Consider the following 27,684-nt stretch of genomic DNA (forward strand, 5'->3'; position numbering starts at 1 on the left):
CTAATGTGGAAGTGAAATGCATTTCAAGAACCCGAGTGATTTTCTTCCATCCCCCCCACACGCTGCCCGTCACCGACACCTTCAGTCACTCACTGGAACCAACTGCTTGGCTGATTTTTGCTACAAAGCAAGAGTGGATCTGCAGGTCTGACCCCAGTTCCTCCAGCTGAGCACTGCCCAGCCCAGGGAAGCTCTGAAAAGCTTGTGCAGGGAGCAGTGGGTAGAGTTTCCCAGGGAGCAAAGGGTAGAGTTTCCCAGGGAGCAAAGGATAGAGTTTCCAGATAGTCAAGTGATTCTGGCATTCTGACAGCACCGAGGTGACACTAACCTGGCTCCTGCCAAGGTGCTGCAGGTGACTGGAGCCCCAAACCCACCTCTGGCTTCTTGTTTTCACCGCAAACCGAGTGCTGCTTATTTTACCCATTCCAGTTCTTCAGCTGCCCATCAGCAGGACTTAAGGGCGCAGGGGATAATCAGCAACAGGTTAATTTGCCTGATTAAGGCTTGGGAGATTTGGCATTTGGAACTGGTGGCACAGCACAGTCCCCGGAGCCAGGCCCAGGCAGCTTGAAAGGCACCGCTCGCTCCCGCCAGCCAAGGAACGCATTAAAGCTGCATTTGAAACCCGTGGTCATTCCAGCAGCCTTAGCAAAGCTCCACTGCAGGTGTAGACATGCCCTAAAGTGCACTGAAAGTGCTTAAGAGTTCAGCTCTTCAGTGCTCAAATCACTTCTGACAAACAGGACTGAGAAGTCTTAACACATTCAGGCATTTTTAAAAGCACTCCCAGCACTAAATGAAAGCTTCGGATTAAAATGAGCTTTAAAACTCCAGAATGTTTACAAGTGCCTCTCCCAACAGAGCAGCTCATCTATCAGCATTCACCCCAGACACACGAGTTTCTTTTGTGATATGTTACGAAAAGGTCCTTGATGTCCCTCCCTTCCCTTGGACAAACCGACAAACACTTCACAACACTTTAAATTATTGTGATTTACCCAGTAGGAAACAAAACATACAGAAAACCACAGCACAGGCTTTTTATGAGACGTGATGATGCTGTACCTGCCTCATCCAATCCCACAAACCAGATGGCTTCTGTTTCTGAACTGAACAGGTGACATTTTTCATTGCTTTCCCCGTTTTAGAGAACTACAAGAAAAGACACAAAACCATTCTGGGGCCTCACACCCAGGTCCTTAACAGCTTCAATCTTAATAAGTAATAATCATGGAATCACAGGATGGTTTGGGTTGGAAGGGACCTTAAAGATCATCTAATTCCACCCCCTGCCATGGGCAGGGACACCTTCCACTAGATCAGGTTGTTCCAAGCCCCGTCCAACCCGGCCTTAGACACTTCCAGGGATGGGGAAACAACAACCTCAAGGTCCCTGGGTAACAATAATCAATGAACTGATGTCCAAACACACAGGACTGTACACTTTGCTGCAGACACTGGTAAATAAGCCCTGTGTCAGGGTAACCCCTGAGAGCAGCACAGTGAACACGTGAAGCTCATTCCCAACTCCAGGGATCACTCAGCCCCATCCTTCCTGCTGAACACTGGCCTAGAGCTGCTGCTTCCGACAAAAACTCCCTTTCAAAAAAAAGCCAGTGTATGTTCAACAGATAAATAACCACCTCTGTACTTAAAAAGTGCAGAACTGCGGCCATAAATAAGCATTAGTGCTTCAAAAATTGTGAAACCACAGTTTTATGGTTTTAAGCAGAGACAAGGTGGAACCCTGAATGGTGGCAATGTATTTCAGATGAAAGCTTTCAAGCAGATGAGAAATAGTTACAGGATCTGGAACCTGAGTAACTACACTTGCATTAAATTATTCCATCTGCAAGTCCATTAAAAATTGTTAATGGTTTTGTATGGCTTTTATATTTATTGGGTGGGTTTATTCCTATGTGAGTCATACATATTTATTACCAGAGGCCAGATAATGGTTATTAATAAAACTTCTTTTATTTGCATACTGTCTTGATGCTGCCCTAAATATTTACAACTGGACTATAAAATAAAACAGAATCCTCAAAAATTCTAAACAGCACCAGGGATGTATCACAACTTTGCTTTTTGTACTTTATTACTTCTTTTGGTGTTTTGTTTTTTTCAAAAATGGGAAAAAAACCCCACCCCTCAACCTGGTAAATCCATTTCTTTTTTTTTTTTTTTTCAAGTCTAAAAGGCACTAATTCTTTCGAAGCTTCAAAGCACTGTTTGTGTGGAGGAAGTAAGAGGAGATCCAAAGCTCAGTCAAGCTAGTTTTTTATAATTAAGAAAATACATATATTTCTACACATAATTATGAACAGTAACAAAAGCTCAGTATTAAAATAGGTCCTCTGAATCCCTGGAATTGTGCCTGCCAACTAAAACACCTACTATGAATTTAGTAATGGGTTATGCAAACATAAATTACAGGGCCAGACATTTTAAAAGGAAAAAAAGGTGATTTATTGTCACACTGGAGACATGGCAGGATAGAAGCACAATTTCATTTTTCCATATATTCATCAACACTGCAGATGTGTTAATGCAAAAAGAATTCCAAAATAAAAATGACTCTCAACTGCTCTAATTCTCATCTGTCATTTAATTTACTTTAAAATCGTTACCAGGAAGCATTTTTTTTGTTTCAAGCAAGCAAAACATACTAAAAATTCCTGGAAGAAAATAGGTTTTAAGAGCATTTTAAAAACCTTTCTCCCCCCCTGCAAACAAAGATTTCATCAAAGGTGACCATAACAGAGGAGCCCTGCAGAAAGTTGGGGTATTTGGGTGGGTTTTTTTAATGTAAAAGCTTACATCTATCATTTATAACCCAGGCATTTGGTCTGTGAGTATTTTTACTCAACATATTAATAGTTTCTGCTCCTCTTTCAAGCAGATCCAACTATTCACTTATCCACTGTCAGAGCCACGACAAGAATCTCTCGTAACTGGCAACTACTATTAAAAGAGTTATTCATGACAACATAATAATTTTAATGAGAACAACATGTTCCTTTAATTACACCTGAATGCCTTTGAGGTGGTCCAGCAGATGAACCCAGGGTTTTACAGCACATTTGTTCACAAAGCAAAAAAAAGGAAAAATACTAATTGAAGATGTTTAATTATTTCTTCTTTCGGTAAATACACACAGGAAGGAAGAGCAGGGATCTTGCTGGCCTGTTATTTTTATAAGTTGAATCTTGAAAATAAGTCAAACTATAGTTCAAATGGCTCGGGGCAAGTTTAGGAACTGAACTTCAGCCTTGCTTTGAGAGCTCTCAGTCCTGGAATGATCCACAATAAACTCAAAAGTTTTACATTTACCTTTGTAAGTAATTTAACACAGACTATGAGAATGGCTGGTAATTGTTGGTACCACAGTAAGAAAAATCTCAGCTAATTCAGCTAAATAAATGACAATATTTTCCCTCAAAAAGCAGTCAATGCACTCAGTAAATCACATTATATCTTAATGCACAGCTACATGAAGTACAACCATCCCGTAGGAGGATGACAAACGCCCTGTGAGATTTTTTTTCCTTGGAGTTCTGGCCTTGAAAACGTTCTCCTCTTTCAGTCCTCACCCCCAACCTTCCCCTGCCCACTCTGGCCACTTTCCAAGTGGGTCAGCCCTGCAAGGGTCAAGCCAAGGCAAGTCCAACTGGAGAAAAACAAACTGTTTGCTTTGCATTGTTTCAGTCTCAGTGACAGGAGAAATTCGCTGCAGAGTCCAAGGTTTAACAAGAGATTAACCTGTAAATATTTGCTTACAAGTATGTCCCTTTGTAAACCACTGTAATACCCAAAATACCCCATTTTCTCCTTTTCTGCAGTGGAAAATACAGCACCCTTGGCACTGCTGAAATCCAATACCTGCAGCTGATGCTGTTAGAAGAAAAGTGCATTCTTCAATTGTCGAGTGTGCTTAACCAGAAAGATGCTTAAATGAAATAAATCTAAATTACTAAGAGCAGGTAACTTCAGAGCAATTAATTTCTTCAACTACTCTAACGTGTTCAGTCGAATCAGATGTGCCTCCCTCTTGAATGTTTTTGGAACTCTTGAATAAAGTAATTGCCTGTGTATTTTCAGATTTACAAAAAGACTTTTGAGGTAAATTGTGTTGTAGAAAATTGATTTTGGGATATTTTGAAAGCAAATGGAGATAGAAACAGTAATTCAAAGTGTCTAGATCATGTGGTTTCAGAAAAATGCTTTAAATTAAACTTCTCTGCCTAGTAACACGCAACACATGATCACGACTCCTGCAGGTCAAGGGAATTATTTCCCTGGATTTCAGACCTTTACAATTGCTGTTGTACAGCTACACAGTTATCCATGAAATCCTGCAGAGCAATAATCCCCCAAATATGGCCTCATTTGGTAAAAGGACCTTCTCAAGCCCTGTTATCCCTCAATAAATGACACGGATTCTGCAGCAGTCCAAGAACCTGCTGCCCACCCACCCTGGGAACAGCCAAAGGGTTGGGTTTGGAAAACAAACCAGAACTGACAATTTCCTGCACCTGGGATGCCAATCCAACCACCAAACTGCCCCAGTGCTTGGGGGTAGGGGGAATATTCACAACACACTGACAAATTTGGCAGGAACACCAGGTGTGGGTAAGGTTTGATCCTGGTGTGGATCTGCCGCTCCCCCACTCCTGGAGCTACAGCAAGAACCACTGCAAGCACTGAGTGATAAACACAATTATTTCAAAAAAATCTAATAAAGTCTAGTGATTAGAGTGGTGGGAATGGTCAATGGAGGTCAGTTTTGGGAGAGTGTTAGAAAAATACAGCTGCGTATTAGAATTGTTTTAATGTTCTCTTACTTCCAATAAAAAGGCAGCAAGAGACCATAATATAGAAGAACACCATAGAAACACTGAGGGGTTTCCCATTAACGATTAGAATATGCTGAAGTCAAATATGTATTAAATAATGACAACAAAATTATTGAGAACCACGAATAAGGGCCATCCAGGATGAGGTCAGACCTGATTTAACCCCTTTGACTCCACAAGACTGGTATTTAGATCACATTTAAAGACATGGAGCTTGATTTTATTACTTTTCTGAAAAAGACACATCACAATAATGTACTTCTCCATTTAGGTTTTGAAATACCAAGCCCACGTAGCACAAATTTTCATGAACATCACTTATCTGGCAAACAAACCTCTTGGAAATAAAAATATGGGAAGGGAGGACATGGCACCTAAATATCATTATCCTAAAGGAGAAGTATTCAACTAAAGTAAAAAAAAAAAAAAAGAGAAAAGAGGGAAGGAAAGGGAAAAGGAGAAAAGAAAGGGAAAAGAGAAAAAGGGAAAAAAGAGGAAAAGGGGGGAAAAGGGGAAATAGGAAAAAAAGAGGGGGGAAAGAAAAACAAAGACAAAACCAGAAAACAATAAAAGGAGTGGAACAACCCAGCTGTAGATGGCAGCAAATCAATATTCACCCCTCTGTACACAGACACTGAGAACATCAATTATCTACAGACAGATCGTGTGTTTTCAGTAGGTTTTGTTATTATTTTCACTTTGTCACACAGACCAGACCAAAGTTGACTATGCAAAGTCATCAGGAATCAACACAATTTACTACCCACAATTTGGAAGATCCCGCTCTCATTTCAAGAACTAATTCAAGCAGCTGCAATAAATTTTATTATTTTTTTTTTTACCCTTAATTTGATTATCTTTTGCTGTAGAGACTGGATAATTCAATAGAATACTCCAGAAACAATGGAAACAAAGAATTTAAGAATTTTACCTTTTAAAAAATGGAGCCCTTCCATAATGACTGTCTCAATTTCCTTTAGTTCCCTATGACTTGCAATTATAATAATATTTTTTCTAAAAAAAAAAAAAAAGCGCCTACAGATCTTAAAGATATGCATCACCCTGTAACATCATGAATAAAACTATTACTTCATTAACAAAATAATTTACAGGCTTCCTGCTTTCTCTTTGGGAGAGAGTCATGACAGAGTAGGATGGGGGTGATGGGCATAGTTGGGGTAACAAGCACTGATGGAAAAACCAGGTTTGATGCAGGCAGGTAAATGTCATTCATTGGAGATTAACCAGGGATTTGAGGTCAGCAGGCTGCCCCCTCCACCCAAGCAGTGTTAAGATATCATTTTATTTTCTAGCACCTTCTAATATTCCATTTTCCAAAGCATTTTAAAGCGCTTCACTTGAGAACACACTGTGCTTACAGGTTCTCCCATGTCCTTCCATAACTCTGCCCACCCAATCTTTAACCTCCTTTACAGAATTCCAGTGTCTATTTGGGCCTTTAAAGGCAATCTTGACCTTCTCAATCTCACCAGCTGAATATATTTTACAACCCAGAAACCACAAAGAGTAACAACAGTGAGGAATCACCAGGACAAAAACCAGGGACAGGGTTCCAGGGGAGGCTCCCGTCTCCAAATCTGGGCTTTAAGCAGGTGCCTCACATCTGCTCTCAAATTAGAAAACTAGTGGCTAATTTTATTGCCCAAGAGCAGCTGGCCCAGGCCTCCTTGGCTGGTCTTTTGTCTTGAGCTCAGTTTAATCACTGGTCCAGGTGAGCCTGGGAACAACCCACAGAGCTCAACATCACCTGGCTGACAGACCCAAATCACAGAGGAAAGCAGAGAAGAGCCAGAGCTTAAACAGGCTTAAAAGTGGAAGTATCAGATAAGCTTTTCACTGTTGAAAACAGAAAAAGTTAAGCAAAAAGTAGTTACTGAACTAAGAATCTGGGTAGAAAAAAGGTGAAGTTATCAGCATTAGGAACTGCCTATACTTTGTGCCAAAAATTATTATCCTGTTCAGCAGAAATTATTTAGAGATTTAAAAAAAAAACAAACCAACTCTCAAAGACAGTCCTTCAAACATTCACATCAGAACTGGCATATGAGGACAGGATTAATTAAACCAAGAATTCCACAGAGGTTAAAATACCCCAAAAAATATCACACTTGGTCACAACAGTTCAGGAATTGTCACTATAAGAACATAATCATCTGATGCAGGCTGGCAATTCACATGATGTATTTTGAGATGTCTTCCAAGTAACAGTCATGTAAAATTGATGTTTGAAGTAATCTCCTGCCCAGCCTCAGCCTTCCACAGGAGCTGCTCAGAGCGAAACAAACTGAGACTGAAAATACCCCAAAAGAGCTATGAGAAGCAGGTTCTCACCCCCTAAAAGGTGTGAGGAGGTAAAAAGTATTTTTGCTATAACAGGTTAAGAACCCTTTCTAAAAGTTTCTGCACGTAACAACCACCACTGAATTTTTCTGTTCACATAAGGTTCCCAAACATGTGATACTTCTTCCCAGAGTCATCTCCCAGTATGCCAAGACAGAAATAGCATTTTAACATTTTTAAATACCAAAAGCCCTAGAGACATTCCTCTAAACATGAAAATATTGTATTGCTTTTGCAGCAATTTGATAATTTGCAGGGAAGGCAGAAATGACCCAAATAGATCCGTCACAATTTTTAAAGTGAAAAGAAACAGAAGTATCCTCAACTTCATCAGTAATTTTTGGAATCCTTTTCTGCTACACAGGAGATATTATGGAAAGTCTAGAGGACATCCCAGGCAGCAGTGGATAGGAAAGTCAAGGCAATGGACACTCATCCCATGATTTATGGTGAGATTGGCAACAGCAGAGGAAAAGAGATGCTGGTACAGGCTAACCCAGGGCTGCACTGACAGGGATGCAGGCAGAGTGAAACAGAAAATGGAAAGTAGAATTCTGAAACAGATTGTTACATTTAACAATTCCATCTTTGTGGGGTTGTTTCTTTTTTTTTTTTCAAATACCAATAAAGTTGTTACTTCATCGTGGAAATTTAAGTTAAGCTGTACACTGGGTTATTTATCTATCTGAAGAACATTCCACATGCAAGCTGGTTTTCTACTACAGAACTCTTTTGTTATGAAAAAGAGCACGTTGGATGTTTTAGGAACATAAATGTATCAGTTTGGAAATGCCAGTGACTCACTGTGTGTTCTCTGTCCACCTCAAGGATGTTTCTCCTTACTGGGGAGGTTTTCAGACAAAGTTGCCGTTTGGGAAAAATATCAAGGTAAGGAATTATTCCTCTTGCCTTCTCATTTTCAACTGGCTTCCAAAACTAAGTATTGAGAGGTGTTCACAGACCTCCCTTCTATTTGGAAGTTCAGAAAATAGCTGAAGGCACACAAAATTAGGCTTTTGTGTGAAGAGGAATAAATACCAGTGCAGTTTTCCAGCAGGGATTTCTGGACACCCACACCTACCACACCCCTTGGACAAGAGAGGGTGCCCCTATCAGACCTTCCACATCTGAGCTACTCCCTCCATGCCTCTGGGAGCAAAAATCACATCTAAATTGTGCTACAGCTGCCTATTCCTACAGTTCTGATACTTTCTTCTAATTCTTTGATCCTGTTTTCATTTTTTAACTCGGTCAGAGAAAGCAGAAGAGGAGCTGGACTGTCTTGCTGCTCAGAAACAAAGCTGCAGAAAGAGCATCACAGCAGAGAAGGCAGAGAAAGGAAGAACCTAAAAAATCCATGCAAGCTTTTAAGGAATGTGGTTCCATAGGATTTGTAGGACAAAAGATGAGGATGTAGAATCCAGCAGAGATCCCAATTTCCCCAACACCGGGGATGTTCAGAGCTGTTGTTTTGAGTGCAGTCCTTGAATGAATGAAACTCCTTCCACGTAGTATTTTGGAAGAGAAAAGAGGTTACAGAATTATCTCTTGTAAAATAATATTTAAAACCCTCCCATCAAATGATTTAACTTTCTCATCCTCCTTACTGGAAAGAACTAACTGCATATCATCTCCCACTGTATCCCTTAAAGTAACTCCACAGAGGATGTAATTTTCCTCTGGACATTCCTCTCCCCAAGTTACCAAGATGCTCTCACAAAAAGTGCAGTGCTGGTTGGGGTTTTTTTGCTTGTTTCTCCCCGCTGTAACTTTCTGCTCCATAAAAATAAAACTAAAAAAGAAATCATCCTGCAATCCATGTGTAACATGCTCTCAACCAGGAGCTGGCAGCTACAGCCACATTTTGAGGAACCTGTCATTTTCCTTATAGGAAAAAAAAAAGAAGGCAGCAGGAAACTCAAATGTTGTAGAATGATCTAAGCTTCTAGCAAACAATTGAAAATGTGGCCCCAGAATTCTGCTTATTTTCTAGATTTTGTACAGTTTCCTATACTATCCATATTCTTTCCCTTCTCTCCTTCCTCCTTCTCTTCCCAGGAGTTTGCTCTCTCCTGCAAAGGGAATCAACCCACCCTCTCACAGCTACTGAATTCACTCCTCAAATTCTTCTGCTCCTTTTATAAAGTTCTGTTCCTTCAAAGCTGCAGTCTCCCAAATTTTCTCTTCTTCAAAGAGAACTGCTTTCTGCCCCACAAATCCTCCTCATGGCATCAATAAAACACCGCCCCTTCTCCACAAGCCACTCCTGCTCCAACATTCCCCTTCCCCTCTCTGGGGTCAGCATCTCTCCCCCTGCACCAACAGGAAGCAAAGCAGCATCTGCTCCCTGAGAATCAGGAATAAAGGTTAGGAAAGCTGCCTGCTGCTTCCCTCCCAGGAAGGCACTTGGAAGGAACCAATACTGGCATCTCAGTTATCTGGAACTGGCTTTGAAACCCTACAACATTCCTGGATGAACAGATTGCTGGCAACCATCAGGGGGAAAAAAAACCCAAAAACCACAAAACAAACAAAAGATCCAGCCAGGCCTACACATTGCCACACATTCAGGAGGTAACAAAATGAGATTATTTGTATTTTGGGTGTAACCATGCACAGGTGTACACACACACACTGCACTGCCTGCATGGCATGGAAGAGTTTAAACACTCCCAGCTTCCCACAGGTGATGTTCACCTCTCCCAGGTTTCCCCAGCATCAATCCCTGCCCCTTTTACACCTTTCACACCACACCTGCTGTGTTCTGTGTGCATCCTCCCAGGGCAGTTTGGCTCAGCACTGACCTTGTTGCATTTCCAGTGAAATCAACAGCGAAACTTAATTTGATTTTTGATGGAAAAATGAGCATGGTGGAAGTTACGCCCTTGACAGAGATTTATTTAGGCAGCAAAATGTCACTTCCTACATCCAAGAGCTCAGAGAGTTTGGATTAGCGAAGAACTTTCTTGCAATTCTCCAGGTTTACATTATTATAAAATTTAGAGCAAGCCTGTTTGAAGGCCAGTGTTGATTCTTCCTCTAAAAGCATTGATCCATATTTCATTATTCACAGAAAGCAAAAGCTGCCTGATGAGAAAGCCATCGAAGACAAGCAGCCTTAGTTAAGGTGGTGGACTTGGCAATATGCACAAGTAAATCATAGAAATAAACCATTAAGAAAAAAATCATCACTTCCACAGGCCTAAAATCATGTGCTACTGAAGGAAACTGGAACAGCTTCTCCTCTTACCTCTGGAGTGTTTTTCTTGAACTCACGACTTTGCTCGATAAGTTTTTTCCTGGACTGCTCACTTTCATCTTGCCGGTTTGCCAATATTGTTGCTGTGGTATCGAGCTCTCTCTGAGAAAAACAAAACATGAAACAAGAAAAAAAGAAAAAGGGAAATATAGTCAGAGCTGTGTTTGTCACAGAAATAAAAACCCCTCACATACACATTGGGAATACTGAGGCGGCCGGACCATGGAGCAGTACAGGACAAAGCACCAACCTGCCAGGAATTTACCCCCTGAATACCATCAAATGAAGCTCCAGAACCTTCCTGATTCCATCCTGCAACCAAAATATCACCATTTTCCATAAAAGCATCCATGGCTTCACCCCAACATTACACAGGACAGCAGCAGTGGCAATACACACATCCCAATAATAATTCCCAAATCCAGGGAAGATTACAGATTATGGACATACTCAAACCAGCTTTATTTTCACCCGCCTGCTTTTTAAAGATACTGGTTTTCCCCTTTTTGAGTTACTCTATGAAAAAGAAATATTATTAACTCCAATGTTGGTTAACCTTACACTGGTTACGCTTCAGTCACTCTTAATTTCCTATAATATACCATATATAATCCCACACTGCCACTGCAGTGCTCTTTTCCATTTAAGTTGTTCCTTAGTTGAATACAAAATTATCTTTTCCTATTATTGGAATCTATTCCTCTAAAATTATTAGCAGGGACCTCCATTTCCTCTCCAAAACATATCATTTTTAAGCACCTGATGAATGCCAGATATCTTCCAGCAGTTTCTACCAGGCTGGAGCACAGGCTCCATCTTTTCACAGCTTCCTCCCAGTGTTATCCCCATCCCAGTTTCTGCACTCAGTCCTGTGCTTCCAAATGTCACCATAATAGATTGAACGGGTCACTTATCAGCACACAAACCAACAATACTCAATCTCCTGTGGCAGTTTATGCCTCGTCTGCAGTATTTCCACGTAACATGAAAAAATAAAGGCAAAACCCTCCACTCAGCTAAGCACAACATTCCCCAAGTCACTTGGAAAACCAAGAATTTATAAAAGGAATTTTGCACTGTTCTCCCCCCTTATTAATTCCAAAGGAGAAAAACCCGGCTATGAGAAAGAAGTTCATGAAAAGTGAGAAGAACTTACTGCAGCAAGACCATCTTCAACTCATGCCTCTGCCAAAATGCCTCCAACCTTCACGCAAAAACTCCAGTATTCTCCACCAAAAAACCTGCCACACCTCTGGCATTTGTTTGTAACTCCACCTGTAATGGACCAAACCCACAGGCCTGGGACCTCCTCTAATGTTTGAGACCAGATCCCAAATAGGTGCTCAAGCTGTTGACTGATGCTAGATACAGCTACTGGTTTCTAAATACTCTGAAAAAGCCTAATTTCAAATATTAGATACATTTTTTAATGGGTAAATCCTGCAACTTTAAATGACTGGATGGATGGACGTGGGTTTTATGTGACTCCACAGTTTGAACTCTGGAGGGAAAACAACAAACCTTCCATAGTTTCCAACTCAAAAGGATCGATATCTCCCCTCCTCTCTCTTTAGGTTTATTAGCATAAAATTAAGATCTTTTTTTTCCCCTAATAAATATATGGACCACAGTTATCTTAATCCTTGGAAACAAGCTCAATATGACAAGTGGATTTGAAGCCAGGCAGCAATACTGGAGCCAGTGACCTAAATATTGTCACTGAAATGCTTAAAAAACCTTCCATATCTGACTTTGAGTAAAGAAACAGGGCAATATGTCCACCAGACCTTGGTTTGGAATTCTGTAACATATGTGAAATCTATTGCAGAAAAGTGGGAAATACTTAACAGTTGGATAAACCACATTTGAAATTCATCCCAGCTAAGTTTATGCAAGAAAAAAGAGCAACAGAAACCAATGTGGTTAAGCAGAACTATAAAGAGCAATATAACGGCTAAGCAGAAGGCTTTTAAAAAATATAAACAATCTGGTACGGCCAGAAACTTGGAAAACTATATTTAAAAAGGAAGCACACATTTGAAGCCAAGCAAAGAAAACACAAGTCATGAAGCAAGAGGGAATTTCAGCAGAGCAAGGAACCAAATGCTTCGGTTCACGATACAGAGCGCTGGCAACCAACCCTACCAATGGAAAAGGAGCCTTTTAAAGACCTGTGCTTCCAAGTTTAGAGACAGGAATGAAAAGGAACTGATCAAAAAATAAATAATATTTCCTATTTCATGCTATAATGAAGAGAAGAGTCAGGCACCAAATGAAAAACAACTTCTTCATCCCCGCTGCTTGACTGATCCCAGTGCCACAGCGCGCTCACTCCGGGCGCCTTCCCATTAACTTTCAGAACTCCTTCTGGGACAGGTCTGATAATTTCTCACCACAAAACATTTCCTTATGTGTCATATCAGGCAGAGACACTGCCAAGGAGAACTGCCAGCACAGAACTGCACTGAACTGTCTCTGACACTGGGGGCTGAAGCCCACGAGCTCAAGGTCTGGCCGAGAACTGATGAGCAACTGATAGTGTGAGATAAAATTCCAGCTGAGGGACAGCAGAAATCCAACACTGTATACATGATCTGATGCAAAATAAGATATTAAATCTCCCAGCTGTGTCATAGTTAATAAGCCCCAAATCAAAACTATTTGGAAAATCACTAATCTTTTCCTCCTTACTTGATTTGAACCGTGTACAATGCACGTTTCATTTATTTAAACCTAGTAACAGCCACAGGGTTACAAACCACAAGCATTAATGGCAGATTTTTCATACTTTTGTAACTTAATCTCATGAGATAGCCCAATTTTTGTAAAAATTCAACGTGGCCAATGCATTATTTCTGCAAGCAAGCACGTATTAAGGAGCAAGCAGAAGTAAATTTGGTATTACAAACCTGAGCACTTTGTATCACTCAGAGGTATCCAGGCTTCCTAAGCCTTGCAACCACTCTCTAAGTAGATATCAAGTGAAAGGAGATGTAATTCTGTGCGTTGGAGAGTCCTTTAGAGTGCAATAAAACCAGGAACCCACGGCTCAGCATCACTCTCCACACCTTTGAAATCAAAAAGGTTCCAATGAAAAGCAAAGAGAAACCAGGGCTCAAAGGTGTTGCAGCAGTGACCTGGCTACAGAAAGGATTCAAAGCCTGGAAGCTTTAGTTCCACTGATTCAACAGTGGCTAATAAAGTTTCTGGCCCAAAATAGCCCCCATTCAATCACCCCTGCAGAAAGGGAGTCACTGCTTGGAGCGCATTTTGAGAGAGAACAAGCAAGACCATTATCCTTCCCCTGCCCCAAAGTCCCATCGATTTAGGGCAGAGACAGTTCAGAGATAACTAAAGAACTCTCTCCAGGGTTTCTGCTTTGACCCATTTCAACAAATTTATTGGGGGTGGGAGGGAGGCAGTGGGAGGAGAGGAGAGAAGAAAGTCTTATGCTTTTGAGCGCGGGAGTCATTAGAAGCAATCCCCAGAAAACAAACATTAAAAGGTTTCTTTCATGCAGTGCACAAATAAAACCCCTAAAACTAGGAGGGTCAATCTGCTATCCCCTGTAACAACAATCACCTTGAAGCAAATCTGTCTTCTTTTAATGCAAGTACTTTCAGCCTCTATTAGGATCCCCAGGAGCCTCCCTGTTCATCCCACCTGTCACCCCTGTGCCACAGCGATGGTGTGGCTGCATGGGATCCACCACAGCACAGCAAGCCTGCCAAAAACACCCTATCCTTCCTCTCCTGAGTTCTGTTGCACCGAACCAGCCCCCTCTAGGCCCCATCTGTGCCTACAAGGAGCTGTACCATTGCAACAGGGAGGTGGGAAAACACAGCTGGAGCGAGGGGCCTGGTGGAATCCCCCTTTTCCAACCCGCAATTAGGTTGACCTTAAGTAATTAAGAAACTCCAGGCTCACTGCAGGCAGGTTTCAAGGTTGTTTCTTTCACAGCTCATATGTCTTTCCCTTCCAGATGCATTCCTTGATAACCACCCAGCCAGCAGGTCCACACCACTGTTCAGCACAAGTCCTTCCCTTTCCATAACGGGAAGCTTTGAGCCAGTCCTTCCATGCCCAGGACCTGCCAGTGGCTGGCTGGCAGCTCTCAAAGCTGAGTCCCAAAAACTACTCACTTGGGAAAATGATTCTAAAAAGAAAATGGGTTTTCTTGGATATTTATGAAGCTTCTGTTCCCCCACCCACTTTTAACAGCTACTGGCCACTGCCCTGACATGGGCATTTCACAACCAAAGGAACCAACACACTTCAGCATCCCTGTTCCCCCCATAATCATAAGTAGTCCTCAGTCTCTGCTCAGAACCAGTATTCTCATGTTTCACATGGAAAAAGTTATAAAAAGATGTAATAATCACTTGTAAGTACTGTGAGGTAACTGTATCCTAAAATTTTGTAATTCTCCCATATTAAAATGCTTAATCCCTGCTGCATTTACCACAAAGCTCTTTCACTGGAGCAAGAAACACATATCACAACCTTGGGACAAACTGATTCTTTTCTGGTAGGCTTCTAGTCAGGGCACAACACCCAGGCTGTGCCTTCTAAAGCCTTACATGTGGCTGCAGGGGTTACCAGGACATCAGGAAGAATTTCCTCACTGAAAGGGTTGTCAGGCATTGGAAGGGGCTGCCCAGGGAGGTGGTGGAGTCACCATCCCTGGAGGTGTTCAAGGAACAACTGGATGTGGCACTCAGTGCTCTGGTCTGGCTGACAAGGTGATGTTTGATCAAAGGTTGGACTTCACGGCCTTGGAGGTCTTTTCCAACGTTAATGACTCTGTGATTCACCATAAACCTCATTTTCCTTATTACAAGGACAGACACAAATCACAACTTCACGTAGGTCAGGAATTTTCTGCCAGTAAATGTAGCAGTAACCACTTCCCCCGAAATCTTGTTTCTGTGCATTCAAGGTATTTCCCTTTACCATCATTTCAATCAGCTCCCCAGTCTATGTGATAATCTGCCACTGAAAGGAGTTTTCAGTAGTCTCATTTCTGTTTTCATCCTCTCGCAGCATTGCATTTGTCACAGCTATCAAAGCTCTCAATGTAGCTTTTTGCAATTTTTAATTTCCCATTAAAGGCGAATTTCCCGGTGCGAGGATGACACCAGTGTGGAAGCGTCTGGCACAACTCCACACACGCACAGCCTACTTGTCTTGGGCAGATTTTACATTTCCCTAACTGATACATTAGGCAATCCACCCTTCAATCTTCAAACCCCATCGCTCTCACCTGCTCAGGAGCCCACGTCCCGATTACATAAGTATTTCAGAAATATTTCAGACACCATAAACCGCTTTGCCGGCTCGTTGTGTTCCTCTGGAAAAACAAAGAGGTGCGTTCACCTGATAGAGCTCCTGATTATGACCATGGGAGTGACCACAGAGCTGACACTGGGAATTTTTATTTATGCCTGTTTTGACTGTAAAACCAGGCCCCAATTCCAAGCTGAAAGCGCTCAGAAAGGTAAAACACTGCAAGAATTCTGTAAGTGGAGTTTGTGGCGGCCTCGCTGTAAAGCTCTTTCTTAACACAAGCACAAGGAAAGATCAGAGAGTCCAACACAAGTGCAACTCAAGAACCACCATCCCCAGCCTCACAAATCAACAGTGACTGATGAACAAATAAAGCAAACACCAGAATACCTGCACTTTGCACTCCAAGAGGAAAATAAAAAAAAAAAATAAAAAACCCATCAGTGTTAAAACATGTTTCTTAAGAAGCATTTTGCCACTTGGTAAACTGATGCAACTGCCCTTCACATGCAGAATTAGTCAGGAAATTTCAATAAACAGGGTTTATTTCCACGTACTGAAGTAATTTGACTCCAAGTAAGTTTTAAACAAGCTTTGACTGGAACGATCTGGGGCTCCCCACAATGCTTTTGGACAGGGAGTCAGTGTGTGTGGTGGCCACTGCATAGAGCAAAGAGAACAAGAACAGAGGTGCCAATGGAGCCATCAAGAAAATACCTTAACTAACAGGCTACTGAAAAAAACCCCAAACAATAGGAAAATGTAAAACAAATGGGTGTTGTGGCTTTGTCTGTTCACAAGAACACCAGCCACTGCCACAAATGCAGGCAAGGCCTATCAAATAATCTTGCAAGAGGGGAAAGCTTGTACTGGCTTTTCTACAGGAGCTCCTATCAGCATAAAGCAGCCACACAAGTACCAGGAACAAATGCACTGTGAGGGGAAAAGCCTGCCAGTGCCAGAGCCAACAGGATTGTGCCTGTCTCCAATTCAAACCTTTTTAGAAAATGCAAAGAATTGGAGACTGTCCAGAGCTATAAAGATCTTAACGCCAAAGGTCTGTATTGAACAAGCTTTTGCTCTCGCTCAGCAAAATAATGAAACATTGTCTATTTGTTTCAAAAGGGTTTGTCTCCTGGCATTACTTATTGCCTCTTTCCATCCTCCTCAAACCAAGGTGCATTTGAGGCTGAAGGATGTCTGTGCATGTCCCAGGTCCAAGAAGCAGCTCCCGGGCTGGGTCTCCACCGCTGGTGACAGTGGCACCATGTGGGTGATCTGCTGCTTTCTCTACAGAAATGAGGTTCCTGCTTCACTCGCAGCACCCTCAATCTTCACCCCAAAGCTTCTCTACTCCTCTTGTTCCTCAGCTTCTACCCCAGATTGTTAAGTCATCTCTTTGTTCCCACCAGGTCTGTCTACCCTCACTTCATTCCTACTGCACAGCGACAATCACCTTGAGCACTGGGCAAGATAAAAACCAGCTGGAAGGTGTTTTTTACCAGACCCCAGCAGCACTCCCTGCTCTCTGCATCTCCAAGCCTTCTCCAAAGCTGCTCCCCCACAGAAGCTCCCCTGCCCTCACCACAACGGTGTGAAACCACCAGCTTCCATTACCTCACCCAAAGACCTGCAGCTTGGGTTCAACACCCGGCAAAGGAACTGTCAGCAAACCTCCTCCAGCAGTTACTTAACACTCTGCTCGGTTTTGCATTGCAGTTCATCACACTTTTAAAGGACATAAATCTCCTAAAAAGTAAATGCAAGTGTTTGCTGGGGAGAGGGCTCCCTTCGTTTTGCAAACACAGCACGTCCCCAGCCAGCCGGCTGCGGATCCCATCCCGGGGGGAACTGCCTGCAACTTCACCCACGTTGATTTTCACACTCTTCCACTTAAAAGTAAAAGTTCAAACTAATTGCTTCAATAGCTACAACAGAAAAGGCCAAAAAGCAATGAGTTAATTTAAGTGTTGCTGCAGTGAAGCCTCCCAGAAGGTAGGATTTCAGATGGATAGCAAGGGGACAGAGGGAGCTGCTCCAGCTCGGAGCAACCTCCTCACCCCTCATCAACTGATCGTGGAATAAGTCACAATACAACCCTGTGAAGTCCTGCTCAACTGCCTTATGCAGCTGATGGCTTTCTACATATAAAATTAACTTAGTTAATCACATACATGCTGGTTAATTACTCTGAAAGAAGCAAAAAAGATGCTTCAGCTTAATATCGGTGACTTTCAGGGCAGTTCAAACTACATCTGCTTCTGCCACATAAAATAAATTATGGGAAACCAAAGGAAACCCAGTGCTGCTTGCAAAGACCTTGCCTAGGCAAGACACAACGTAAACTGCATCTGCTGGACCTCCTATCTCCTTGGGTGATCAAAAGCTGACCAAGATGCAAGGCCAGCAGCCGTGCTCAGCAGAGCTCTGACCACACCACACAGCCAGACAAATTAGCCCTTCTTTTAAGTGGCCACAGAGAACACAACAACCCCACTATGGAGATCACAGCACGCTGAGGCTGCCCTTCCCTCCCCTCCCCTTCAGGGCAGGAGGAACACACGGGCAACAGGGACTGGAACAGCTGCACATGAGAAGGACAGCAAGGGAAAAAAAATACAGCTTAGCCATATTTCTGATCCCGGCAAACCAGGAGGTTCCAGCCAGGAGGAGCACAGAATCCATGATTCATAAACCACATTTTTTGTAGACCATCATTAAAGGCGCTTTGGCCCTTAAATGAAATAAAAATGTATAAAAAAAAAAGGAAATTAACTGATGACTAATTACAGTCTAGTTGATGCACTACCCTTCTCATTTGATTCAAGCAGCCACCGTGCTCAGGTGCTATTTTGTAATTACACACCACCACTGACTTCAGCTCATTTCTGCTTCCAAGGAAGATCCGATTCATGAGTTACATTAAATAATTCCTTTGACCGCAGATCAAAGTAAAACGTAATTCTAAAAGACTGGTTTAAATAACAGAAAGTCCAACCCTTTAACTAAGCTCTGTTACATCATTCAAAGTATTGAGTTACCCCCTTCCCAGTCTAAGCCTTGCTGGTAAATGAACCATGACCAAGCTTTAAGCGAGACACAAACTGTAACACAGGCCAGGATTTATAACTTGCTAAACAGGTCACCACCAATAAATCAATAATATATATATATATATACACACCCAGGTTTGTTTCAGTGTGAGTTACTCAAAATAAACTCCTAAATAAAACCAAACTTGTTGCTCAGGTTTTATTTAACTTCACCCAACTCCTAAGTACACTGCCTTTTAGAACAAAAATTCACAATTAATTTTTTCTTTGATGACACATGTTATTAGTTTTATTTTTAGGGGTTTTTTTAACAAGGTTAACCAGGACAGGCAGACCAGTGTCTGTCCTGAGTCCATCACAGCCATCACTCAGTAATCCTTCAGTCTCCAAATGCAATTTCCAATCTCAAAGCTACTTAAGCTGTTTCCTAACATTGGGATATAAAATATTTACCAACAAAAGTATAAATACACACTAAAAAAACAACCTAAAAATACTTCTGAAACCACATTTCAACAAATTCCTTAAGGGATAGGAAAAAATTACCACGGACTTGAACTAACCACCTCATGGTTCACTCTCTTCTCATGTTTTTTGGCCATTGCAGAAATGTGATAATGGATGAATAAACTATCCTACCATGACAAATATGGTTCGGAAAGATGGGGCTAGGAATAACTTGGAATTTCTGGTTATTAGTTTAAAATCCTTAACCACAGGCATGTGCACTAGGGAAAACCTATAAAATACAGATTGGAAATGCTGTCCAGTGGCCCCCTTCGAGGGGGCCTTTTACTGCTGGTCCAGGGACATGTTTAAATGCTGATGTTGCTCCTTGACCGGTGGCCCTTCTTCCCTATGGAAGAGCCGCTCCATGGGCACAGGACAGGGACGGCGGCGCCCGGCGGAGGAAGCTGGATGGGGAACTCGTATTAAGAAATAAGTAGTAACAAAAACAAGATCAGAAGAACATTACTGGCAAATGAAATTGCTGTTTGATAAACACTTCAAGCAGGAAGAGTATTTGGCAGAGGGTTTTCAGAGAACGGTCCTTGACTCCTGACTAACGGGCTTCCTCCCTTGGTCCGAGTTTGTTGACTTTCTGGGCACGCTGGAAGGTTTAGGCAAGTTTCCCATGATGGGAAAAATAAAGCTTTGCTGAGAAGTCGCCTGTGAGTGCAATTGGTGGATGTTTTCTAAAAACTTACAGATATAAATAGGAAACAAGAAAGCAATGTTTTCTTTATTTAGGTTTTTCCTACTACTGAAGTCCCATTTAGGCGTCTCAGTTTTCTTTCTGATCTAAATCCCAAGCAGTGACTCAGTTTGGCAGGACGACACAAGACGGGAGAAACGTGTACTCGGTGTTTAATGCCAACAGCAAGCATGACATACCTTGGACAATGAAACAGAAGGCGACATTTTGAAGCCTTTCAGATTTTTTTACAGGTTTTTGTATTTAATCTGGATGATTACAGTCCAGCAGAAACAAATATCAACTGCACTTCCCAGCTGAACTGAAATCGAGAGGCAGAGGCGGTGGAATGCAGAATGCCTTTTCTAGGTGTTTCCCAACAACATATTGCAGTACTTAGTTAAGCTCATTTTCTGTGACATGAAAAGGAAAATAGCAGAATTGACTCATGAAGCAAAATTAGCTGATGCACAGTCACAAGGAGGCTTGGAGCTGACAGCACACAGAACTGCACATAACAAAAACTAACGTGCTTCACGTTAATAATGGTGCAAGCTGGTTTCAGAACCATGAGGACGATTCTCTGTGTTTTTAACATGGACTGACCATTTTTTAAATCAACATTTCTGGCAGCAAACCCTAAACTGCCCATCAGGAATTACCTACGGACCTTCTAGAAACGCTGCTTTAAGAAAGGCATACATGAAATAGTTTTTAAACCCTGCAAATCTGGAATTTCCAATCAGTAGGTGCCTCCCAGGATGAGCATCAAATCATGGACAGCTGATGTCTGCTTGCTCCACGGACACAACTAAGGTAGACAGGGCAGCTAAAACACTTTTTTAACCACAAAAAAACCCTCTTCAGTGATAATTCCCAGGATTCCTCCACTATTCACTGTGGCAAATCACCCTAAAATGAAAACAACAGATTTAGCTGCAGTGGCACTGTCAACCTCGCTACGATACACTGGCACTAAAAAGTCCTTAATTTTGGCTATCAAATACAATTTCAATTTCTTGCACTTTAGGGCACTAAAAACAATTCTGTGAAGACTCTGTGTTTACAATCCCGCAGTAAAGAATGCAGCTGTCTCAATCAGTGCTGATTGTCTGTTAATTAGCTCAGTTTTACAAGCTGATGGAACAGATTACTTCATTCCCTCCCCACGCTCAGAAAGAAACTACAAATACACTTATCTACAATACAGTAATTTTTGCTTCCCAGCAATTTGGGGAGGTAGATGATGTACCAGGGACACAAGTGATCTCATTACCAAGAAATCATTTGTTTTTATCTTTCCAGGCACTCTGTCATGCAGTGATTTTCAGTCCACATATATAAATACACACATATATTTCATTCCTGTATGAAAACTGAAATAAAGAGCACCACTTTCTGATACAGCAGAACTACCTCTCCTCTCTTTTACTGTGGCTGAAACCAAGGAGATGATATTTAAGGTCCCTTCTAACCCAAACCATCCTATGATTGTAGGGTCATCCAAGTCCTTTAGGAACAAAAGCCAGGTCCTCATGAATAATTCCCTATCTGTATTAGGTATTTAATCAGAATCACATTTTTGACCCCAAACCAGCACTGAATTTTGGAATCTAAAGCAGCAAACTGCAGGTTTTTAGTCAACAGTCTGAAGTTGCTGTCAGCATTCTTCATCCCCACATGCTTCTCCAACAAACCACAAATTAACAGCTGGGTTACCTCTGAGCCACCCTCTCAGATTCACTGCCTCCAGGACCTCCATCCTTTATCTAGACACTCTTGAAGAGAAGCCAAAATTTAGCTTTCATGTATGCAAATGAGAGCTCGGACACCCCCATCCAAATGCCAGCAAACACTTCTGTTGAGAAAACCAATGGAATATGATAAAGCCCTAGGCCTGACAGTATGGAAGCCTGATCCAAAAACACCTCTTTTGAGATGACAAAACATGCTACACATCATATCAAACAACAGAGGTTTCACTTTGAGACTGATGTTCTTTCTCAGTCTAGATCCTTTATGATTAGACAAAGAAGAAAAAAGTTGTAGTTAAAGAATATCTATGTATTTAAAAGAAAACTCATTTCATCTAACTACTAAGCTTATTGCAGAAGCAGCAAGTGGACAAATATGAAGTCCCACAAAACCATGGAATTATCAGACCACCAGAGCTGGGCTTTGGCAGCATATCTGGGTGATAAGTACAAAGGATAATCTAAATAAAACAATAATTTTTTTCTACACAAAGACATCTGCAGACATCTGCTTCCACAGCAGCATCCCAGAGAGCCTAAAACCTCTTAAGGCTTTTCAGATTTCAGTATAAGGAAAAAATGAGAGTTTAATTTTTGCATCCAAAGCAGATCACTGGGAACACCTGGCAGAAAATTCTCTGGATCCACAGAACCAGCACTAGAGGAGGAGAAAGCCTGAAATGCAGCTTTCACCTCACGTTAAGAGATGTTAACCTGCACAATAAGGGAACCAAGACCACCTAAAGCCTGATTACTTTTTTCAGCCATCATTTTTCACTTAACTTCAGCTAAATCACATTTCTACAATCCTATAAGCCCTTCTTTCCCATCACCCTGGAAAAAGACATTTAGAATACGATCCTGGTTTCCAAAGTTCTTACGCGGACCAATATAAAAATGGAGGGGGGGTGTCTGGTTTTGTTGGGAGGGGTTTTGCTTGTTTGTTTATTTTCTAATACAAGTTTTATCCTGATACTTCTTTGGTATGTTTTGTTGTCTGTCTCAGTCTTTAGGCCAACTGGTTGGCTTTGCTGTTTGATAACCAAACGAGCCACCTTTGCTCAACGCGCAGCATCAATCGCTTACACTCGCTAAGGCAGCAGCCCTGGCTATTCCTGCTGCAACACTCCGGCACTTCCTTGGCTTTCACGTGCCAGGGCACAGACAGTTACAACCCTGGGAAGTTTCACCAGTGCTCCTCTTGAACTGGTGCCATTCCCTCGGCTGCCTGATGTTGCAACATCCCAGTTGCATCTCTTCCCACACGGGGAGGAGGCAGAGCCGCAGCGCTGTGAGAACTCCTGCGACCACGGTACCTCAGGTACTCCAGGGGAATCCATCCAGGCACTCCCGGGAATGTTAGATTCCTGTTAGAAGAGACTAATTTGGGAAGGGATTTCTAGCTGCTGTTCCATGCACCAGTGCAAATTAAGTGTTGTCAGTAAGCCCTCAGCACTATTCCCCACAACGGCTCCAGCTGTATGAGTTACGTGACTGTAAATCAATCTTTAATCTTTGTGCTCCCTGTGCAGCGACACCCAGGGCTCTGCAGATGAAAAACCCCCAAAGGACTTGCCAACCTTTCCTCAGCACTCAGCAGGACACACTTCAGGGTTTAACTGGCGCAGGTTTGCTGTGGGATGGACTCTGAAACATTGGGAAATGTTTGGGAAAAAGCAAAGCGTGTTACCTCAGTTACCTCTTCAGGGCACCAGCATTAAAGAAGCTACAAGGCAAAACAACCACCTACACACACTTCCCTATTTTCGTGTAAAACCTCACTTGATCTGTTGCTCTGTGCTTCACATTTTGTATTTTATACATTTCTAGACAGATAAAATTACGCTCTAGAAAACTGTCTACAATAAAAGGGGAGAGGGATCTACAGCACCAGGTCAGGAATCATGCTTTGAAAGAGGTTTCTCACGTGTTTCTGCCCAAATTATAATAAGGATAGCAAAAATCACCAACTGTTAAACAACAAAGACTCCTCCTTGCCCATCTTCTCCCGGGCACTGCAGCAGCCCTGCACTGCTCCCTTCGTTCCATGGATAGAGGCTGTTTAGAGAAATGATGCAGAATGCCTTTCCTCCTTCTGACACTCCTGCAGTGTGTCCTAATCTTGTGCTTTAATCCAGCCCTTTGTGGGTAAGGAATAAGCCTACTGCTGCATTTTAATACTGACTACACACATCAGTCCAAAAAAGCCTTTATAGCAAGTGCCCTAAATATCCAGCCAAAACAGAATGACAAAATTACACATTACTTTTGTCATCACACGTTCTCCTTTACCATACGTCTAAGGTAAGTAGAATGTACCTACATAATGGATTCAGCCCTAGAGTAAAGCTGGACTGCTGAGGCTGGTGAACCTGAGGTAACACTCCATCACTTATTTACTGCATCTCTAAAGCATTTCGGATTCTAAGCTGAATATATATTTCACACAGTACCAAAACTTTTAAATATCCACAGGAAGATTTCATTTTTATAGGCAATAAACATTAAATCTAAAGGACTGGAACATAAAAAGTGTTTTAATACCATATAAATCACCTTTCCCTAGACAGAATAAATCTCTGAAGGTTTTAAGGACTGCAATATAAATTTTTATGGCAAATTATCTACATAGGAATTACTTGCATGAGATGCACTTTCACTTCTCTCTCTCATTTGCATAGTGCTGACAATCTTTTCAATCAAAACGTTCAATCCAATTTGGAAAGTCCAGAATACAATACTGGGCTAAATGCTGGGTGGTGGATTCCTCCTCCTCTTCATCAGGAGCTTCCTGACTGCTGCTCTCTATCAAACACAGAAGCTGGCTTTGCAAAGGTAGCAACACGGATACGTAGAAATTAAGGCTCAGATGAACAGCTACACCTTCTTTCAAAAGCATTTGTGTCTTTCCTAACACAGGAGCCTTCTACAAGCCCTGACAACTCAGAAGAGATCATTTCATGCTGTGAGCAACAATCCTAAAGCAAGGAGTGACACAGTCTGAATTGAGCAGCAACAGCCCAAATCATTTTCTGGGATGCTCAGAAGGGACATTTTCATTGCAAAGGTGGTACAGCACTGATAGGGCATGACAGGGGAATCTCCATCTGTGGGGAATCCCAGTGCTCTGCTAGGACAAAGCCACAGCAGAGCTGACCTAGGGTGGGTGACAGTCCCTTTCAAGCAGGACATCAAGCCAGAGACACGCTGGAGGTTCCTCCCATCCAACGTGTCCACGATGCTGAGTTCTCTCCTTTGGATGCCTCCAAAGGAGACCAGATCTAGGGAGATGACACATTTCTACAAGGCTCCAACTTCCAACTAAACAGTTAATAACCACAGAAGGTGAGAGGCTGAATATTATTCATGGTGAAACAGTAAGTGATCACTCCCGGGAGCTTCTGTCCCGGCCTGTCGGCGTAAATACTTCCTCATAACTAAAGCAGAAACAGGCACGAGATGTGTAATTCCCGAGCCTCCAAAGCACACACATCCTCAAAGGACAGGCCCCACAGAGGTGTGGTGTACCACTGTTACCAAAAATACCCTGCTTTATTCACCGTTTCATTACAGCAAAAAAATGTGCTGACAGGGATTCTCATAGAAACGGTCAGAATTAGTTCTTGGAAAACCTCCTGTTGCCTTGGAGTCAGGGCTGAAAACGTGCTCGGTGCTTCACCGAGTCCTCCCCTCCAGGGAATTCAGGGTAAATGCAAACTTAAAGCACCTGAAGAACAGCAAAGTCCCCAAAAAAAAAAAAAAGGAAAGGGAAAAAAAAAAAAAAAAGGAGGCAGTTTGCAAAGAGACCCAAGAATAGCACTGCTTTATTTCCAATGTATATTTCCCTCAACAAATATTTTCAGGACTTCTGTCCTACCAGTCAAATTAAGATAACACAGCAGAGGAAGAAACACAAGTCGGTTCCCAGACGGTTTCCTATGCTTCAAAGGTATTTATTTAATAAGTACCACGTATGGATAAAATGAGATCATCAGCCCAGTCATAAGATGGTTCTCCAAATTTTTAATGAAACCTTGCCCTGTGTTTGATTTACAGAGTGAGGGTTGGTGCCCGCTGACTGCAGGAAGCACATGCAGCAACCTCGAGTGCCAGAACGCCCCGAGACGTTGGAGGCTGTAAAAATTACTGCTCCAGGAGGGGAGGGAAAAGAATATTGAAATTTATGAAAGTCAGGGGCTTGCAAAATAAAAAATTACAGGGTCATTTCCAAGACACAAAGTTTTGGCCAATGAAATGAGGTATTTGCTTTCTATCTGATGAAGGAGTACAGTGACATAAAGCTTTCTTCCATATGATTTCACAAGCTTTTATTACTTTTCTGAGTTATCTTTGAATCTAGAGGATGGAATATTATTTTCTTTTGAAATATCAGGTTGTTGCTAGTCTTCCCACTTGTACAATCCACAAAACCTATTAACATTTTCAGTAATTAATGCTAATACTTGAGAAAAAAAGCCATTGTGTTAAGAAATGCTTTAACAAGATCAAGAAAGAAAACAAGTGCTTTTCAGATTGTACATAATTTATTTTGCTACATGGTTTTTTTTTTCCCACAGAAAACCAAGTAGGGACTACATATCACTCCGTTCAGGCCTCATCTTCATTCTTCTCTTTTCCCTCTTTCTCCACAATTACAAATTTTACAAAAACATTTCTTTTCCTCACCACAGAAAACTAAACACTTAAATAGACCAGTTCCTCTCTGAACTTCCCTTTTGAGGGTGGGAGGAAAGAAGGAGAAAAAGAGCTTTTGGGCTTTTCTCTGCCCACACTCTTAAGCAGTTTGGTAGATGGGAACTGTCTTACTGGATTTTTCTTTTTAATCCTTTGAATGTAGGTTTATTTTTAATTAATTGGGCCCCTGCAAAAGACGAGTTTCAAATGCTCCAGGATCACAAATATTTCTACTTGAGGCCCACAGATGCAGCTTTGTAAGGGGGAATATCAAGACCAGCTCACCTGGCTTTCCATAGGGTGTAAGAGCACACGGATGAGTTCAACACACGGGAGCAAGAACCAGGACTTCCCTTTAAGTCAGGCTGATGAACTTCATCATACTGGAACCAAGACACACTGAACTGGAAAGTCTGAGTCAAGTTGTGGCTGCTTTCCCAAACAGATCATGAAAGAATATTCAGCCCTAAACTTAGAGCAGCACAACTATGTATTTTATAGGATATTTATCTATGAATCAGCAGATCACACACTTGAAGGCCAGACATTCTTCCCACTCCAGCCTTTAGTCATTCGACCAGGAGGGCCAAGAAAGAACATGCTCAAGAAGTTTTTCACTGGTTCTTTCCAAAGGAGGTAAAAAAAAGGGTTAAAAAAAATGAAATAAAATTAAGAAAACAGCAAGCCTGAAGCGAGCAAATAGAGAAATTCCAAGAGGAAGAAGCAGGGATCTGGAATGCCAACGCAAACCACTCTTGCTGCTTTGGGGTGGGGTGGAGGACATCTTCAAAATAACTACCTTTTAAGTAGCTTGAGCTTACAGTCAACCCCCCTGGCTAAAACACACAACCAAAAGGTAAGTAAATTCCATGGAAAATGAATAATTTTAAAGAAGAACTGAAAGCTGAACAAAGGTTTGGTACGTGGGTCAGAAGGGGCCCTTCAAGCCCACAGAGCTCAGAAGAACCGCTGAGCAAAAGCTGCACTTGACAGATGTGACTCCATTCCTGCAGCCCCCTCTCCTCATGTAAACCCACACTACATTCCTTCAACACAGTGAAGGTTTTCCACCCAGGAAAATCACCTAATAGACAAAAAAAAAAAAAAAATAAAATCCACAGACCATTGTACATCCTACTATAATTTGGCAACAGAAGGCGGCATCGGGGAATAAATTGTTTCTGCTCACTAAAGTATGATTTTGCTATTATAAGTTATAGCCATT

At 41.9% G+C, this 27,684-nt stretch overlaps 1 protein-coding gene across 7 annotated transcripts in view; it reads right to left on the bottom strand.

Annotated features, from left to right (window-relative positions):
• Positions 1-27,684, bottom strand: part of CUX1 (cut like homeobox 1) — a 271,777-nt gene that overhangs the window by 210,362 nt on the left and 33,731 nt on the right. For all 7 annotated transcript variants that reach the window (XM_027664422.1, XM_027664423.1, XM_027664418.1 and 4 more), the window contains exon 2: positions 10,468-10,578. In XM_027664422.1, coding sequence (XP_027520223.1) covers positions 10,468-10,578 — 111 coding nt within the window. The remainder of the gene's footprint in view (positions 1-10,467; positions 10,579-27,684) is intronic.

The sequence above is a fragment of the Corapipo altera genome, unplaced genomic scaffold (assembly GCF_003945725.1).
Source record: "Corapipo altera isolate COAL_440 unplaced genomic scaffold, ASM394572v1 181b, whole genome shotgun sequence".
Taxonomy (NCBI): domain Eukaryota; kingdom Metazoa; phylum Chordata; class Aves; order Passeriformes; family Pipridae; genus Corapipo; species Corapipo altera.